We start from the raw sequence: 17,510 nt of genomic DNA on the forward strand, positions 1-17,510 counted from the left end.
GGGACGAGATAAATGTGTGGATGATCTCTTCGAGATCGTCAAACTGGAGGAATTATTTTATTTTAGCTATCGTCCGAAGCTGGAAGGAGCTAGCTTTTACCACGGCATTGACTTGTTTGTCAAACTTCAATGCTGAGTCAAATATCACGCCAAGGTTTTTGACGTGAGGTTTGAGTAATGGGGTAAGGCTTCCAAGGCTGCCTGCTATCGATTTGATTGAGTCCGAGGGGCCGAGAAGGATGACCTCAGACTTACTCTTGTTTAGTTGGAGGAAGTTCTGGGCCATCCAACACTTTATATCCTCGAAGCAGTGGATAAGGTTAAGTAGATTTGATCGGTTGTTGGGCTTCAGGGCGAGATATGTATCGTCTGCATAGCAATGGAAGGAAATGCCGTGCCTTTGTGTGGGCAGAGGGGTTGTGGGGGGAGGTGATGTGTGGGCGGGGAGGAAGGATGTGGGGAGGGTGGTTTGGGGCAGGGGTGTGTGTGGGCAGCGGTGTGTGGAGGGAAGGGGTGTGTGTTTGTGTGGGCGGGGGATATGTGTGGGTGTGGGAGTTGTGGGAAGGAGGGGGTTGTGAGCAGGGGGGTTTTTTGAGCAGGGGATGTTGTGGAGGAGGGATTTGTGGGTAGGGGTGTGGTTTGCGAGGGCGAGGAGGGGGGTGTGTGGGGCAGGGGATGTTTAGGGCGGGGTGTGGTGGGAGGGAATATGTGGGAGGGGGATGGTTTGAGGGAGGGGTGTGTGTGGGCTCTGGGGTGTGGAGGGGAGGGGTGTGTATGTGGGCAGTTGGTATGTGTGAGCGATGGTTATGGTAGGAAGGGGGGTTATGGGCAGGGGGTGTTGTGGGGGGGAGGGGGTGGTTGTGGGGGGGTGGGGAGGGTTGCGGGGCAGGGGGGTTGTGGGAGGGAGGGGGGTTGTGATGGAGATGAGGAGCTGTGGGGGCGAGGGGGGTTGTGGGGAGACGGGGGTGGGGAGGGGTGTGTGGGCGGGGGGTGTGTGACATTGTGGGGGGGAGGCTTTGTGGAGGTGTGTGGGCATGGGGGGGTTGTTGTGGGGGAGAGGGGTGTGTGGGTAGGGAGGGGTTGTGGGGGGAGGGATTGTGGGGGGAGGGGTGTATAAGAGGGAGGGGTGTGTGGGCAGAGGGGTTGTTGGGGGAGGGGTGTGTGAGCGGGGGGGGGTTGTGGGGGTGTAGGGGTGTGGGAGGGAGGGGTGTGTGGGGGAGGAGTGCGTGCAGGAAGGGTGTGCGGTGGAGGGGTGTGGGGGTGGGGGGGCAGGGTGGCAGAGAGCTTGGAGAAAAGACGGGGAAGGGCCATGGGGGAGAGTGCAGTATCACGGTGGAGGGGGGCAGGAGCCAAAGATGGGGACCAGAGGGGAAGGGGTTGGCGGTGCGATGGGGACTCACAGCGGGCGCAGGTCACTGGTCGCTGGCCACTGGCCGGAGGTCGCTTCGCTGGTCGTTTCACTGGTCGTTCTCCTCCGCCAGGATCATTGTCTCCGCTTTCTGTTTGGTGACATCGGTGGCATCTCCGACTCTGCGCTGGGCTGGGCTGGGCTGGGCTGGGCTGGGCCGTGCAGGGTCGGGCTGACGCGGCACTGAATGGCAGGAGAGGCGATCGCTCTGCGCACACGTGGTTTTGAAGATTTTTAAACCTCGATAACTCTTACCAGTTTCCACCGATCGTAACAAACCTTGGTGCAATCGCAGCACAGGAGAACGGTGAATAAGCTGGCGAAAAATCATAGCGCTATCGCGTACTGTTTTTGCGCAAATACACCAAACCGGAAGATAACAAGATCAGAGTTTTAGTTATGTATAGATCGATAGATAGAAGATAAATAGATATTTAAAAGCACGAGTATCGATGGTATAACAGTGAGAGTGAGAATATGGTATTGAGATAGATAAGTAATGATCATGTTGCGTTTCAGTAAAGGTTAGAAGTGCTGAATAGCTCTGCCTCCTATTTTCTATATTTATATGTTGCTTCTCATTGGAGAAAGGTAGAGAATAATGAGAGGTAAACTTGTGATTTATTGGGCAATTTATTTTCAAAATCTTCTTTCCAGCAATGATATATAGTGAACTATAATAATAAAGCAGAAAGATGGCAATATTCACCCAACATTGAACTCTCTGCTGTGCTGTGATAACACTCTTTCACTTAAATTGATACTGCATCTGACATATCAAAGTTGCTCTCTCTCTTACTTTCTCAGTTTCTGTCCTCTCACAGGTCCACATTATTATCCCTGTAAGTTCACTCAATCTCTGAGTTCTCACGTTCTCACCAACCTGCTTTGTATCACCACTGCTCCACTTCCTTTCTCAGTTCCTACTCTCTTCTCTTCTATCTCCACTATCCACTTCTCTTCTATCTCCACTACTCCATTCACACTCTCGGATACTGATCACACATAGGCCTGCGTTGGATATCCATTACTCTATTCACTCTCTCAATTCCTGTTTTCTTTAACGGTTCCCTCATCGTTAAACAGAAATCAGGAATGATCAAGAACAACAAGCATGCCACTGAAAACTAGAAGTTAGTGCTAATCCCAAACAAAATTCCATCAGTGTGAATTTTGCATGATTAACTAAAACATTTATAGTGAAAGATGTGCTGACAAAAAAAAAACTATTTTGCAGTGGTCAAAATGTAATGGAATAGCATACAACTCATAACAATGCTAATTTTTCAGAAGGTAGATAAAAGTGCTGGAGAAACTCAGCGGGTGATAAATCCTGACCAATTGCTCTGGAAAGTACACCATTCTGCTATTTATTTCCCACAATGAAACACAGCATCTGTCAGCTTGGGACAGCTCATTAGCAATCCTTTAATTCTTATTAATAAGCTGTGAGTACAGACTGAATGGCTAGAAAACTAATGCTAAATAAAACATTTTCTATGCAAAATAAAAATCAAGAGGAAGATGAACATTAAAGCTACCCGTATAGAAAGACATTAGAAACAGACCCCTCAGCACAACTCGTCCATGCCTCCCAGGATATCCCACCTAAGCTAGTCCCATTTGCCTACATTTTTTCCATATCCCTCTAAACCTATCCTATCCATGTAACTGTCCAAGAGTTTTTCAAATGTTGTTATTGTACCACCCTCAACTACCTCCTCTGGCAGCACGTTCCATATACCAATCACCCACTGTGTGGAAAAGTTGCCCTTCAGGTTCCTATTAAATCTTTCTCCTCTGATACATCATTGCCCATTATTCATCCAACAACGTTGGGAACCTGCTGGCAACAATAGGTTCCACCCCAATTAACTCAATGCATTCTATGACTGCTTTGAACAGAAGGTTGGTGGTGGAATGCCACTTAGTCCACCAGTCTCAAGTGCACCTGTTACTTTCCCGAGAGTAAACCCACAGAAAGCATTTGGTCCAGGTGGAGTCCCCAGCTACGTCCTCAGGACCTGTGTGGATCAGCTGGCAGATGTGTTCAGGGACATCTTTAATCTCTCACTACTCCATTCTGAGGTCCCCACTATCATCCCAGTGCCAGAGGAAAATAAGGTAGAGTGTTTTAATGACTGCCGTCCAGTTCGGGAATCCACCAACATGAAGTGCTTCACGAAACTGAAGCACATTAACCCCAGCTTTGATTCAATGCCATTTACTTACCGTCACAATAGGTCCACAGCAGACACCATGTCCCTCATCTCTAAAATACCTAGACATTGAGATCACCATTAATGGATCCAATTTCCAAGCAGTATTTTGTGGGAGTATCCCTTCTGCAGTTATCAGCACACATTTCTTCTGTTTATGTGAATGAACATGGCTTATAAACACAAGAATAGAAAATTGGGCATTGCACATAATTGGTGGAACCTTGCAAAGTAATCATATTATTGATAATTATCTAATTTAGTGTGCAATTATAACTGTGCAAAATATAAAATATCTTTGCAGGTATGGATGGAACATTTAGAAAATGGACACATTTTAAAATTTAAGGCAGACAGATGGTTATCATTTCATCATGATGATGGAGAAATTTTACGTGAATTCCCTGTCATACGGGAAGATACAGGCAAGCCAATTTATCCAGGTATGGAAACTCCAATCTAAAATGAGTATGTTGCTAACCAACCCACAGTATTACCATGGAGAAAATGATTTAAAAAAACTGTTGTTTGAGATTTCCTCTTAATTTCATTCATTAAATTAGAATTCAAGTTCCTACAATGGACAAACTTGGAATGTTTTCTCTGAGATTTGAGGTTGAGGGGAGACCTGATAGAACTATATATAAAATGATGAAAGACTGCATGAGTAGACAGTCAGAATGTCAGGGGTTATGGAGAGAAGACAGAAGAATGGGGTTTAGAAGGAAAGATAGATCAGCCATGCCTGAATGGTGGAATACACTTGATGGGCCAAATGACCTAATTCTGCTCCTATACCTTATGAACATGAGAATTTTTATTTCCCAGTGAAAATGTCAATGGCTGGAAGCATAACTTTAAGGTGCAAGGGGCAAATAAAAAAAGTGCAAGGTGAGATTTGTTATAAATAGAGAGTTGGGTGCCTAGAAGACACTAGTGGTGGTGGTGGAGGCAGATGAAATAGGGATATTTAAGAACCTTTTAGATAATCATATGGAGATGCAAGGAATGGAGGGATATGGATCTTGTGCAAGCCTTGCAGATTAATGTAACTTGGCATCATGTTCAGCGCAGACATTGTTTGCCATTGGACCTGTTCCTGTGCTATAATGTCCTAATCAGAACAACTTCTAAATACATGAATGAAGCCAAAGAGAAACATGCATCTGCCATACGCATTGTGTAACTAACCAAATTCCAAATAATATTTAACCTTAATTCACCTTGTCTCCTTTTGCCTTTTTATTCCTTTTCTATGTATCATAATGGGCTTGCTTTTAACATTGGGTAGCATGAAGATTTTTTATGCAATGGAAGGAGTTAGATAAAACCTGGGAAATTGACAGTGGATTGCAAGAGTCAAGAGTGTTTTATTGTCATATGTCATGGGCGGGACAAATAAAGTCTTACTTGTTGCTGCACAACAGATATGTATATATGTAAACATTGTACATAACGGGGGTAAAAAAAGAAAAAGTTAAATAAATAACAATTATAGTTCTTAAACTGTGGCCCTTGGTTCTGGACTCCCCCAACATCGGGAACATGTTTCCTGCCTCTAGCATGTCCAAACCCTTAATAATCTTATATGCTTCAATAAGATCCCCTCTCATCCTTCTAAATTCCATAGTATACAAGCCCAGTCGCTCCATTCTCTCAGCATGTGACAGTCCCGCCATCCCAGGAATTACCCTAGTGAACCTACGCTGCACTCCCTCAATAGCAAGAATGTCCTTCGTCAAATTTGGGGACTAAAATTGCACACAATACTCCTGGTGTGGTCTCACTAGGGCCATGTACAACTGCAGAAGGATCTCTTACTGCTATACTCAACTCTTCTTGTTATGAAGGCCAACATGCCATTCGCTTTCGTCACTGCCTGTTGTACCTGTGTGACAGGGACCCGACAGGTCCCACTTAGTCTAGTAATCAACTCCTCCTGTTATGAAGGTCAACATGCAATTCACTTTCTTCACTGCCTGCTGTACCTGCATGCTTACTTTCAGTGATTGATGAACAAGGACCCCCAGATTGTACTTCCCCTTTTCCCAACCTGACACCATTTAGATAGGTGTACCTTCGATCTTCCAGCATCTGCAGTTCCTTCTTGAACACCATTTAGATAGTAATCTGTCTTCCTGTTTTTGATACCAAAGTGGATAACCTCACATTTATGCACATTAAACTGAATCTGCCATGCATCTGCCCACTCACTCAACCTGTCCAAGTCACCCTGCATTCTCATAGCATCCTCCTCACAGTTCACACTGCCACCCAGCTTTGTGTCATCTGCAAATTTGTTAATTTGAATCCCTTCATCTAAATCATTGATGTATATTGTAAATAGCTGCGGTCCCAGCACCGAGCCTTGTGGTACCCCACTAGTCACTGCCTGCCATTCTGACTGCCATTTTCCTTTAACCTTCTCCCTAGTTACCCGATTGTTTTTAATGTAAAGCTTTGAGATTTACTTTAATCGAACTTGCCAATGGCATTGTAAGAACTTTCATCCTGTATTGTTATTTTTGCATGATTATGCAGTCACCTATTGCCAAGTCAAATGTACCAGCTAACATTTTGCTTGCTGGTTACACAACACAAAAAAGCAACATTAAATATCTGCCGATAGCATTTGGCTAGAAACTCGCAAAACAGCCACAAAATAGGTGATTGCATGCGTTCATATAATTGTGACCATAAAAATGTCTGATTATCGTCAAAAATATGAATCCTGTTCTTTAAAGTTGTTCAGGGATAGAAATGACCGATCTAGTTTTACCTAGTTTTACCAGTTTTACCAATACATTGTAGACTCTTAACTACCTTCCATTTAGTTGTTTCAAACTACTATAACATGACCTGGGAAGAAGAACATTGGACAGACTACCCAGCACCATTCTATCAGTGGAATCGAAACACAAGAAAAGCACATCCAGCAATGTTCACACTGAAAAGTTAAGCTGAGGTCTGGCATGGTCAAACTTGATATAATTATACCATTCAGACAATGCTCCATACGTGAATATATCCTGTCACTCTAGAAGGACCGGCCAATGATGGCTACTGGTAAACACTGCCCAGGCCATCACTGGCTCTGACCTCCTCACCATCGAAGGGATCTATCGTGGTCGCTGTCTCAAAAAGGCAGTAAACATCATCAAATACCAACACCATCCTGGCCACACACTCATCTCACCACTGCCATCGGGAAGAAGGTATAGGAGCCTGAGAATTGTAACATCCAGGTTCAGGAACAGCTTCTTCCCTACAGCCATCTGGCTATTAAACACTACAACCTCATAAGCTATGAACTACAATAGACTATTATTATTTTTTATTATTATTGCACTGTTATTGTTTGTTCTTTTTTTCTGAGTTTTTGTTAAATTATTTATTATGATTACATATTCTGTTGTGCTGCAGCAAGTAAGCATTTCATTGTTCTATCTGGGACATGACAATAAAACACTCTTGACTCTTAACTCTGAAACATAGAAACATAGAAAATAGGTGCAAGAGGAGGCCATTCGCCCCTTCGAGCCAGCACCGCCATTCATTGTGATCATGGCTGATCGTCCCCAATCAATAACCCGTGCCTGCCTTCTCCCCATATCCCTTGAGTCCACTAGCCCCTAGAGCTCTATCTAACTCTCTCTTAACTTGACTCTTGACAGTGGAAGGGAGTTGTTTTAGGTGTCTTTCGAAGTTATAAGTGAAGCGTGTGAAGTCACCTGCCATCAGGTCAGAATTAGCCATCAGCTATTTACCAGCCAATGAATAAGAAAGTGAGAAGTTCATTGTTCCGTTTCGGCACATATGACAAAAAACACACTGCTCCAGTTAGACGATCAAAGAAGAATCACTGGTGGTAGCATGGGCATGGAATGTGTGATGGATGGAGGTTGTAACATCCAACTACAAGGTTAACATTGACACAGACTAAACTGGCTGCGCAAATAAGTCCAAATGTGCATAGATAGTAAAAAAGAGAAATTACATGAGGTTAAAAGCTTGCTTGATCTTGCTATCACCAATCACAAGGTTAATCCCCGGGATGGCGGGACTGCCATATGAGGAAAGATTGGAAAGACTGGGCGTGTATTCACTGGAATTTAGAAGGATGAGAGGCGTTCTTATAGAAACGTATAAAATTATAAAAGGACTGGACAAGCTAGATGCAGGAAAAATGTTCCCAATGTTGGGGGAGTCCAGAACCAGGGGCCACAGTCTAAGAGTAAAGGGGAGGCCATTTAAAACTGAGATGAGAAAAAACTTTTTCACCGAGAGAGTTGTGAATTTGTGGAATTCTCTGCCACAGAAGGCAGTGGAGGCCAATTCACTGGATGAATTTAAAAGAGAGTTAGATTGAGCTCTTGGGTCTCGCGGAATCAAGAGGTATGGGGAGAAAGCAGGCACGGGTTATTGATCATGGATGATCAGCCATGATCACAATGATTTGCGGTGCTGGCTCAAAGGGCCGAATGGCCTTCTCCTGCACCTACTTTCTACGTTTCTATAATCATTGCATACCATCATCATTGTAGAAATCATGAATATTTCTTTTTTAGTATAGTTTATTATTGTCATGTGTGCCGAGGTACAGTGCAACAATTTTGTTTGTTCACTATTTAGTCCGAGAGAAGACTATACATGAATACAATCACACCATCCACATTGCACAAATAGCGGATAAAGGGTACAACATTTATTGCAAAGATATAACATTGAAGTCTTATTATAGATAGTTCAAAGGTCTTCAATGGGGTAGATGGGAGTCAGGGCTGCACTCTAACTGATGAGAGGACCATTCAGTTGCATGATAACAGCTGGGAAGGACATGTTCCCAAATCTGAAGGTAGGCGTTTTCAAACTTTACCTCTTGACTGATGGGAGAGCAGAGAAGAGGGGGTGACAGAGGTGAGACAGGTCCTTGAATATGCTGCCGACCTTGTTGAGGCAGTGTGAAGTGTAGATAGCAAATAGTCTGAGTATTTCTTGGTTCAAAAAATTCAATTTCTAAATGTTTCTCAACCTGCTATGATTAAAAGAAGGGAGTAGAGGTGCAAAGCAATTATTTGACATTTCCTCTGCTATTCTTGGGATCTTGTGGTCAGGGATATTTAAAAAAAAATGTTTGTTTCAGTCTTTATAATACTACAATAATTAGAATTGACATTTCATTTTATTGTACATTTGACAGTAATGAAATACCAAGTACGTATACATACTGAACATTTGGAAAATGATGATTCATATCTTCCCATCTACATCTGCATCTATGGGAAAAGAGGAGACACTGGACTCCGTTATCTATACACATTTGATCAATCTGCCAAATTGGAACATGGACAGGTATGTTTGTGGCCAGATCATAAGGGCAGACATTTTTTTTTTTTTCTATGTTGAAATCTCCAGGCATAATGGATGATACATTTGAGTTAACAACAAATTGAGTTAACAACCACATTTGAGTTGCCCAGAGTTTGGGAATCGAGGACCTAGGTTCAAGGTGAAGGGGAAAAGATTTAATAGGAATCCGAGGGGTAACTTTTTCACACAAGGGGTGGTGGGTGTATGGAACAAGCTGCCAGAGGAGGTAGTTGAGGCTGGGACTATCCAATCGATTAACAGTTAGACAGGTACATGGACAGGACACGTTTGGTGGCATAAGCGCAGGCAGGTGGGACTAGTGTAGCTGAGACATTGTTGTTCAGTGTGGGCAAGTTGGGCTGAAGGGCCTGTTTCCACACTGTATCATTCTATGATTTTATGACTACAAAGAGATCAACTTTGTTGCACCTCTGATAATGATGTTTCAGTGCTACCAATGGTAATTGTAAATTGCCTAAGGGAGGAGAGCTGAGTGATCGTGGATCAAGTGCATGATTCTGGAAAATTTCGTCAACTTAGAAAAAGAGCATTGGCATAGGAAGAAAGTCGATGCAGAGTACCGGATTGATATAAATATCTATAATTAGCTAATAGCTGATAGTTAATAACAGCTAACAACTAGCTAATAGTTATAAACATTTGGAAATGTAATGCTTTCACCTACAAAATGTGGATGCTTTGGTGATAATTTACCAATGTTCTATAGATTCAGGATCAGTTCCTGTGGATTGGAGGGTAGCTAATGTCATCTCACTTTTTAAGAAAGGCAGGGGAGAGAAAACGGAATTATAGATTAGTTAGCCTGACATCGGTGGTGAGGAAGATGCTTGAGGCAATTATAAAAGATGAAATAGCGGAGTCAGCATGGATTTACAAAGGGGAAAGCATGCTTGACTAATCTTCTGGAATTTTTTGAGGAAGTAACTAGGAAAATGGACAAGGGAGAGTCAGTGGATGTAGTGTGCCTGGACTTTCAGAATGCATTTGATAAGGTCCCACACAGGAGATTAGTGGGCAAAATTAGAGCACATGGCATTGGTGGTAGAGTACTGACATGGATAGAAAATTGGTTGGCAGACAGGAAACAAAGAGTAGTCTGAAGAAGGGTTTCAGCCCGAAACTTTGCCTATTTCCTTTGCTCCATAGATGCTGCCTCACTCGCTGAGTTTCTCCAGCACTTTTGTCTAACAAAGAGTAGGAATTAACGGGTCCCAGTCAGAATGGAAGGCAGTGACTAGTGGGGTACCGCAAAGCTCAGTGCTGGGACCGCAGCTATTTACAATATACATTAATGATTTATTTGAAGGAATTAAAAGTAACATTAGCAAATTTGCAGATGACACAAAGCTGAGTGGCAGTGTGAACTGAGAGGAGGATGCTTTGAGGATGCAGGGTGACTTGGACAGGTTGGGTGAGTAGGCAGATGCATGGCAGTTGCAGTTTAATGTGGTTAAATGTGAGGTTATTATTTTGGTGGCAAAAACAGGAAGGCAGATTATTATCTGAATGGTGTCAAGTTGGGAAAAGGGGAAGTACAACGAGATCTGGGGGTCTTTGTTCATCAGTCACTGAAAGTAAGCATGCAGGTACAGCAGGCAGTGAAGAAAGCGAATGGCATGTTGACCTTCATAACAGGAGGAGTTGAGTACTAGACGAAGTGGGGACCTGTTGGGCCCCTGTCACACAGGAGGCTTGGTCCCCCAACACAATATTCCACCACTCGCATATGGCTCCCAACTGCACAGGCACAGCTCATTTCCCCTCATCCCTAGCACTCTCTCCCCCTCCTCCTCACCCTCCCTCTTCTTTCCCCTCTCCTCCTCCCCTCCTCCAATTCCTCTCTCACATCTCTCTCCCTCTCTTTTCTCCTACCCTCAGTCACTCCCTCCCTCCATAACTCGTCTCCCCTCCCTACCACCTCCTAACCCTCTATCCCCACCTCCTACACTCCTCACCTCCCTCACTCCCTCTATTCCTCACTCCCTTCCTCTCCCACTCCCCCCTCCTCTACTCCCCCCTCCTCTCCCTCTATTCCCCCTCCTCCATCGCTCTCCTTCCTCACCTCCTCCCTTCTTTTCTCTCCTCCTACCCTTCCCAAATCCCTCACCTCTCCTTTCCCCTATCCTCAGTCACACCCTCCCTCCCTCCCTCCCTCCATAACTCTCCTCCCCTCCCTACTCCCATCCTCTACCTCGATCCCCTCTCCACCCCCCCCCCCTCCCCCCGCCGCTCTGGATTAATGCAGCTGCTGTCAACGCGCATGCGCAGTTTTCCACGAGGTACGTTAGCCCACCCACCTTCATCAAAAGGCGCAGAAAGAACGAGAATGTTCTACAGCTCCGCTCCGCTATAGGATCTTTGTTCTGCATATCATGAGCTCAGCGGCGCTCATGCGCTGAAGAAGTTTTCTCGCTGCCCGTGCAGCTTGTGAAGTACCGCTCCTCCCCCACCCGCCCCTCCCCTCCCCCGCCCCTCCCCTTCCCCGCCCGCCCCTCCCCTTCCCCGCCCGCCCGCTCACTCAGCTGCCATTTTCTAGAGAGTCAAGCCGGTTCTGTCTCTCTCCGCATTTCGCAGCCCACTCACTCGCCCGGCTCCACCCTCCCTCTCTGCCCCCCTCCCTCTCTCCCCCCTTCCTCTCTGCCCCCCCTCCCTCTCTGCCCCCCCTTCCTCTCTGCCCCCCTCCCTCTCTAGGGAGTGGTGAATATTGTGACCTATGGGTGAGTGGTGGAGTATTGCGTTCGGGAACCAGCCCTCCCCTGTGATGCCGCACCCCCCAATCTCTACCCCCTCCCCCTCCCTCTCTTCCTATGTAGAAAACTTGCCCCACATATCTCCATTAAACCTTTCCTCTCTCGTCTTATAGCTATGCCCTCTAGTGTTGGACATTTTACATTGGGAAAAAGATTCTGACTGTCTACCCTATCTATACCTCACATTATTTTATGTACTTCTATCAAGTCTTCCCTCAACCTCCGACACTCCAGAGAAAACAATCCATGTCTCTCCAACCTCTCCTTGTACTTGAAGCACACTAATCTGGGCAGCATTCTGTAAACCTCCAATGCTCCCTCTCCGAAGCCTCTACATCTTTACTGCGATTGGGCGACCAGAACTGCAAACAACACTCCAGATGCGGCCTAACCAACATCCTTTAGAGCTGCATCATGATTTCCTGATTGTTCTATTCAATGCCCCTAATAATGAAGGCTAACATACCATATACCTTCTTCACCACCTTATCTACTTATGCTGCCCAGTGAACTATGAACCTGGATTCCAGGACCCCTCAGCACATCAATGCTGTTAAGGGTCTCACTATTAACTGTGTAGCCCCTCCTCACATTCAGTCACCCAAAGGCTATGACCTCACCCTTGCTCGTGTTAACCTCCATCTGCCATTTCTGCAGCTGATCTATATGTGTTCTTTGGTAATGTTTAGTAAGGTCCACATTGTATTTAAGAGCATTGACATCACTGCAGTTGTATTCCATTTATGAAATGGCGGTAGGCCTTCAGAAGATGAATGTTGCCCCAGTATAAGATAAAGAGCCTGTCGCTAGCAGAGCTGTTGGCATGTTGTATGTCTGTGAAGCAAGGCCCAGCTGTCAAAATGTAATTGTTTTCCACCTCAGAAGTCAAGCCCTTCTTCCTTTGTGAAAGCACCATGCTTGAAGGTCGATATGTCAGATGCCCACCTTAGATAGTACAATGCTCCATCAGTGTTTGAGATCCATGAAGTCTGCTCTGCTCACCCACCTGAAACTCAAAGGAGAACTTGCCTCAAATTATCAGTACTTAAAGCATCAATTTTCCAAGGAACCAATAATATTTGAGAATGATGCAACTGACATTGTCTTCTCATGCAGTATCATTGTAGGTTCCTTTGAATCATCAAAGAATTTATAAGCATGTTTTTTTCATATTCCTTTGAATATAGTGGACATGTTAATGGTATGCTACAATACTGAAGTGGTTAGGGCAATCTGAATTACAAGCTAAATAAACTTAGGTACAAAGTAAGAACAATATTTCAGGCGTTGTATTATGCACTGTGCACTAAGCACGTAAAATATATTTTCATTGATCTGCAACTTGACTTTTTTTTTTCTAACATTTTCTTAAAGATTGGATTTTTCCAATTGGAAGCTGTGTCCTTGGGTGAGCTGCAGAAAGTGCTCCTGCACACTGAAGCCAATGACAAACAACCTTGGTTTTGTGAACAAGTGGTCATTAAAGAGCAGGATAACAATCAATTAGAATATGTCTTCAGCTGTAACAGGTAACAATTATGTTGATATTAAGAATTTGGAATATCATATTTCCTAGTGTTTTACAATAATAAATTTATATCAATATATTTGCATTGCTCAGTTACGGTTATAGAAACAAAATCATGCTAAGGAATAACACTTTCCTTTTCTCACTAATTTTGAAAAAGTGAAATATGACGAAGACCCTGAAAATTAGATCTATTAGCCTTAATTTTGTTTGATATCACAAATTATTCAGTAGTTTCTATTTGAATGAAAGTCAGAATAAGTTTGTATAACCAAGGGACAAATTTCCCTTGGCAATAATTTCAGTGAAAATGTCAGGATGGAAGACATGGTAATAGAAAAATTATCAGTGTTGATTAATTACATTCCGAGGTTCAATTTGGGGCTACGTGCGATAATTTAAGTGTGTCTACGTTTGGAGCACCATGCGTGCAAATATTCTGATATGTGGCGTGTTATTTACTCATGGTTCCTTTATTAGACTTTGCTGGCTTTACCTTGCACTAATTGTTATTCCGTTATCATGTATCTATACACTGTAAATGGCTTGTTTGTGATCATGTATTGTCATTCTGCTGACTGGATAGTACCCAACAAAAGCTTTTCACTGTACCTCGGCACACCTGACAATAAACTGAATTGACGGAACTCATGTGTGTTTAAGATTATAATCTCATTTTATACATATTTTCAAATTGTTATTGTGGCTGGGGACTCTATTTTCCTCCACCTCCTTGCCTGTGTTCTTGACTTGTATTTGCAGTGCAAAGCAAGAACAGGAATTTAAAGATATCACCAATATGGCATGTTAATGCTTTCTCAAGATGAATTGAGGGCAGGTAACTGGGAAAAAAGTTGTTTTCATAAACTGCTAAACAGGGTGCTAAAATACTTTTTACATTTTAATTTTTGTCTTATCTTTTGCAAGATACGTGGATATTCTATCCCTTCTTCAGATTATGAAATAATCCATGCCATTTCTTGGAGTAGATTTTATCTCTACCACTAGTATGAATACAGTTAAGCGTGTTTTAAAGGACTGCAAAATTTGACGTGATCAAGGAAAATATGGCCACAAAGGAATTAGGTGACTAGGAAAACCTTTATGAAATGACATTTGAGATTCAAGAGCTTACTACATGTGACTACCTGGAGCAGGAATATACCAGCTACACTTTTCATGACTTTTATTACACCCACCCAATTCCAATTATTTACCCTGCAAATTCTGGAAGGCTCACTTCCCCCCCCATTAACATTGGGATCATGCCCCAGAAACCTGAAGTCTCAAAACACTGTTTCAGTTATCTATTCATGTATGTCCTTGCATTTGCATACTTGTGAGTTGGCTTTAGGCATAACTACAGATCTTTTATTGGGAATTCGATTCTGTATTGGCAAGCTGGGTCCGAGTGAGGACTAGAACCAGGATCCAGAGTGCAGGTGGAAGATAGGTTGTGGAGTGTGATCCAAGTGTGTGGCTGGAGACAAGCTGATACATACAAGCTCAAATCTATCAGCATAATAGTTGTTACAAACATGGAAGAGTCATTGCCTGCAACCATAGTGGTATGAGTTGAGTGGTTTACAGTTATCCGTGGGAAATGAGTGCCACGATCTCTCATGAATAGCAATGTCGTGGTGTATGTGTGAGATAGGTGAGTTATTATTTTAATGTCACTCAGCTATAAAAAGGACTATAATATTTTGATTTTTGATCATTCAATGTAATATATGGATTTATTTTTATTAATAGGTGGTTTCCATATACCTTAATGGATGTTTTGCATACAACTATTGAGATCCCACTTTCTGGTGAGAACAGTTTAAATATTTAAGCCTTGTATGTGAAAATTGTTTTTGGTTGGTGCTAAAGAAAGATAACATTTGGTTGGATAGAGCATTAGAAATAAAAAATTGCAACTTCAATGATTAATCCTAAAAGTATCTAATCTTATTGCATAAGATAGAAGCTCATGAAATTTCAGTTTAACATATGGATGGAGGGTTATTTAACAATGGGTAATAGATGGTAAACAATGAGAGTAAACAAGAGGTATGGATAAACTAATCCTTCTCAAATTGAAAAGCTGTAACTGTTCAGGTTTCTCAGATATCAGAATCATCAGAATCAATCTGATCTTCTGAGTTTACCCAGCATTTTCTCTTTTCACGTGAGAGATGAGTGCTGGGGAACTCGGCCAATGGCTTAATAGAATGTACAAGTCTATATTAGTGGCAATAGAATGTATTTGAATGTAGAAACAAGGAACTGCTGATGCTGTTTTACACAAAAGGACACAAAGTGCTGGAATAACTCAGGCCAGCATCTATGGAGAGTATGGATAAGTGATATTTCAGGTCGGGACACATTTTCAGACTAAAGAAATGTCCTAACCTGAAAGGTAACCTATCCATGTTCTCCAGAGATGCTGCCTGACCCACTGAATTACTCCAGCACTTTGTATCCTTTTTTTTTTGCCATATTATGTTTTCTGATCATACAAGTGCAAAATAGGTTGCCTCATTTATAAAATTGGGGATATAGACATGTAATCAATGGCAAAAACATGTCAGATGGGGTATTAAGAGCATTGTAGGGTTCTCTAGGATAACTTGAAAAACAAAGTACAGGGTAGTATTAAAATATTGATGTTTGGCATTCTGTGGGTCCTATATAAAAAAAAATTCAAGTTAGCATGCAGATAGATACTTTAAAATTTGGGAGGAAATTGTTGTTCAGGAGATCGGGTAAAAGCTAAAACAATGGAGATTTGGTGAGATCTTATTTGGACTATGGAGTACAGTTTTGTTTGCATATAAGAAATAATGGACAAAATTATGTGCAACATTATGAGAGGAATAGATCGGGTAGATGCACGGAGCCTCTTGCCCAGAGTAGGGGAATCGAGGACCAGAGGGAATAGGTTCAAGAATAAGGGGAAAAGATTGAATAGGAATCCGAGGGGTAACCTTTTCACATAAATGGTGGTGGGTGTGTGGTAGGGAGACTTGGCATGGTGCCAGGAAACAAAGGTGACCATTTTGGAAGAAGCTGTGGTATAATTTCTTCTTTCAGAGGGTTGTGAAGACTTGTAGTTTTCTGCTCTGAGTGCTGTGGGTGTTGATCTTGATATGCTGATATATGACATATTCAACATTGATATTTTCAGGGTTGAGATAAACAGGGCAATTTCTCATTTTATTTTCATATTTCCTTCAGAAAAAAATCAGGATCATTCAGTCCTGGATGGCCCTCAAGCATTCCTATTAGGACACTTACTTCCCTATTCTCACTCATGTGCCATTATATCCAATCTACAGGAGGGATTAACAGTAGCTGATTAACCAACCAGAGATGTCAGTGAAACTAAAGGTCCCATGGAGAACTCATCGCCACAGGGAGAACGTGCAGTCTCACACAAACAATACTCGAGATCTAGGTTGAATCTGAGTTTGCTTGAGCTGTGTGGAAGCAGCACAGCCTCTCCATGGTTATGGGAAGTGGGCAGGAAAATTGAAGCAAGAAATAAGATTAGTCATGATCTTCCCCCTCCAACCTGCTACCCCCTACCTTCAGTCTGAGGAAGGGTTTCATCCCGAAATGTCACCTTTACCTTTCCTCCAGAGATGCTACCATATCCGCTGAGTTACTCCTGTACTTTGTGTCTCTCTTTTGCATAAAACCGCATTTGCAGTTCTTTGTTTCTACTCAATCTATGTCAGTGATATACAGTATCAATAAACCGCCTGCTGCTATTTCTTGTATTGATACATTCTTATTTAAGGGTGGCACAGTGGTATCTCACAGCTCCAGTGACCCGAGTTCAATCCAGACCTCTGGCAATGTGTATGAGCTGGCACGGAAATCGCTATCAAAACATGGGGGACACACAATTTCTTGGCGGTCGCGCACGCGGGGCTTCAGCCGTGGGCCCTGTGGACGGTAACATTGGAAGCTGACCTGGTTGGTGACCGACTCCAAACTCCAGCAACAGCAGCTTCGTCCGCCCCGAATCGTGGGGCTTGAATCGGCCTGTTCACAGGGGCTTTCATGGGCCGGAGGGGGTTTCAACATCGGGGGAAGGGAAGGAAATACGGAAAAAAATCAAATGGGTTATGGTAGGATTAGTGTAAAACTGAGTACTTTATGGTTGATGTGAACACGGAGGACCGAAGGGCATGTTTCGATGCTCTGTCTCTCTTTGACTCTTT

The 17,510-nt window shown here is 43.2% G+C and overlaps 1 protein-coding gene across 1 annotated transcript in view; it reads left to right on the plus strand.

Annotated features, from left to right (window-relative positions):
* The window catches only part of rp1 (RP1 axonemal microtubule associated), a gene marked incomplete at its 3' end in the record, with an annotated part of 207,287 nt that overhangs the window by 106,263 nt on the left and 83,514 nt on the right, over nucleotides 1-17,510 (plus strand). The window contains exons 20-24 of the mRNA XM_033020391.1: nucleotides 3,314-3,532; nucleotides 3,932-4,070; nucleotides 8,828-8,979; nucleotides 13,143-13,297; nucleotides 15,052-15,110. Of these exons, the coding sequence (XP_032876282.1) occupies nucleotides 3,314-3,532; nucleotides 3,932-4,070; nucleotides 8,828-8,979; nucleotides 13,143-13,297; nucleotides 15,052-15,110 (724 nt within the window). The remainder of the gene's footprint in view (nucleotides 1-3,313; nucleotides 3,533-3,931; nucleotides 4,071-8,827; nucleotides 8,980-13,142; nucleotides 13,298-15,051; nucleotides 15,111-17,510) is intronic.

Source organism: Amblyraja radiata, chromosome 4 (assembly GCF_010909765.2).
Source record: "Amblyraja radiata isolate CabotCenter1 chromosome 4, sAmbRad1.1.pri, whole genome shotgun sequence".
Classification (NCBI taxonomy): domain Eukaryota; kingdom Metazoa; phylum Chordata; class Chondrichthyes; order Rajiformes; family Rajidae; genus Amblyraja; species Amblyraja radiata.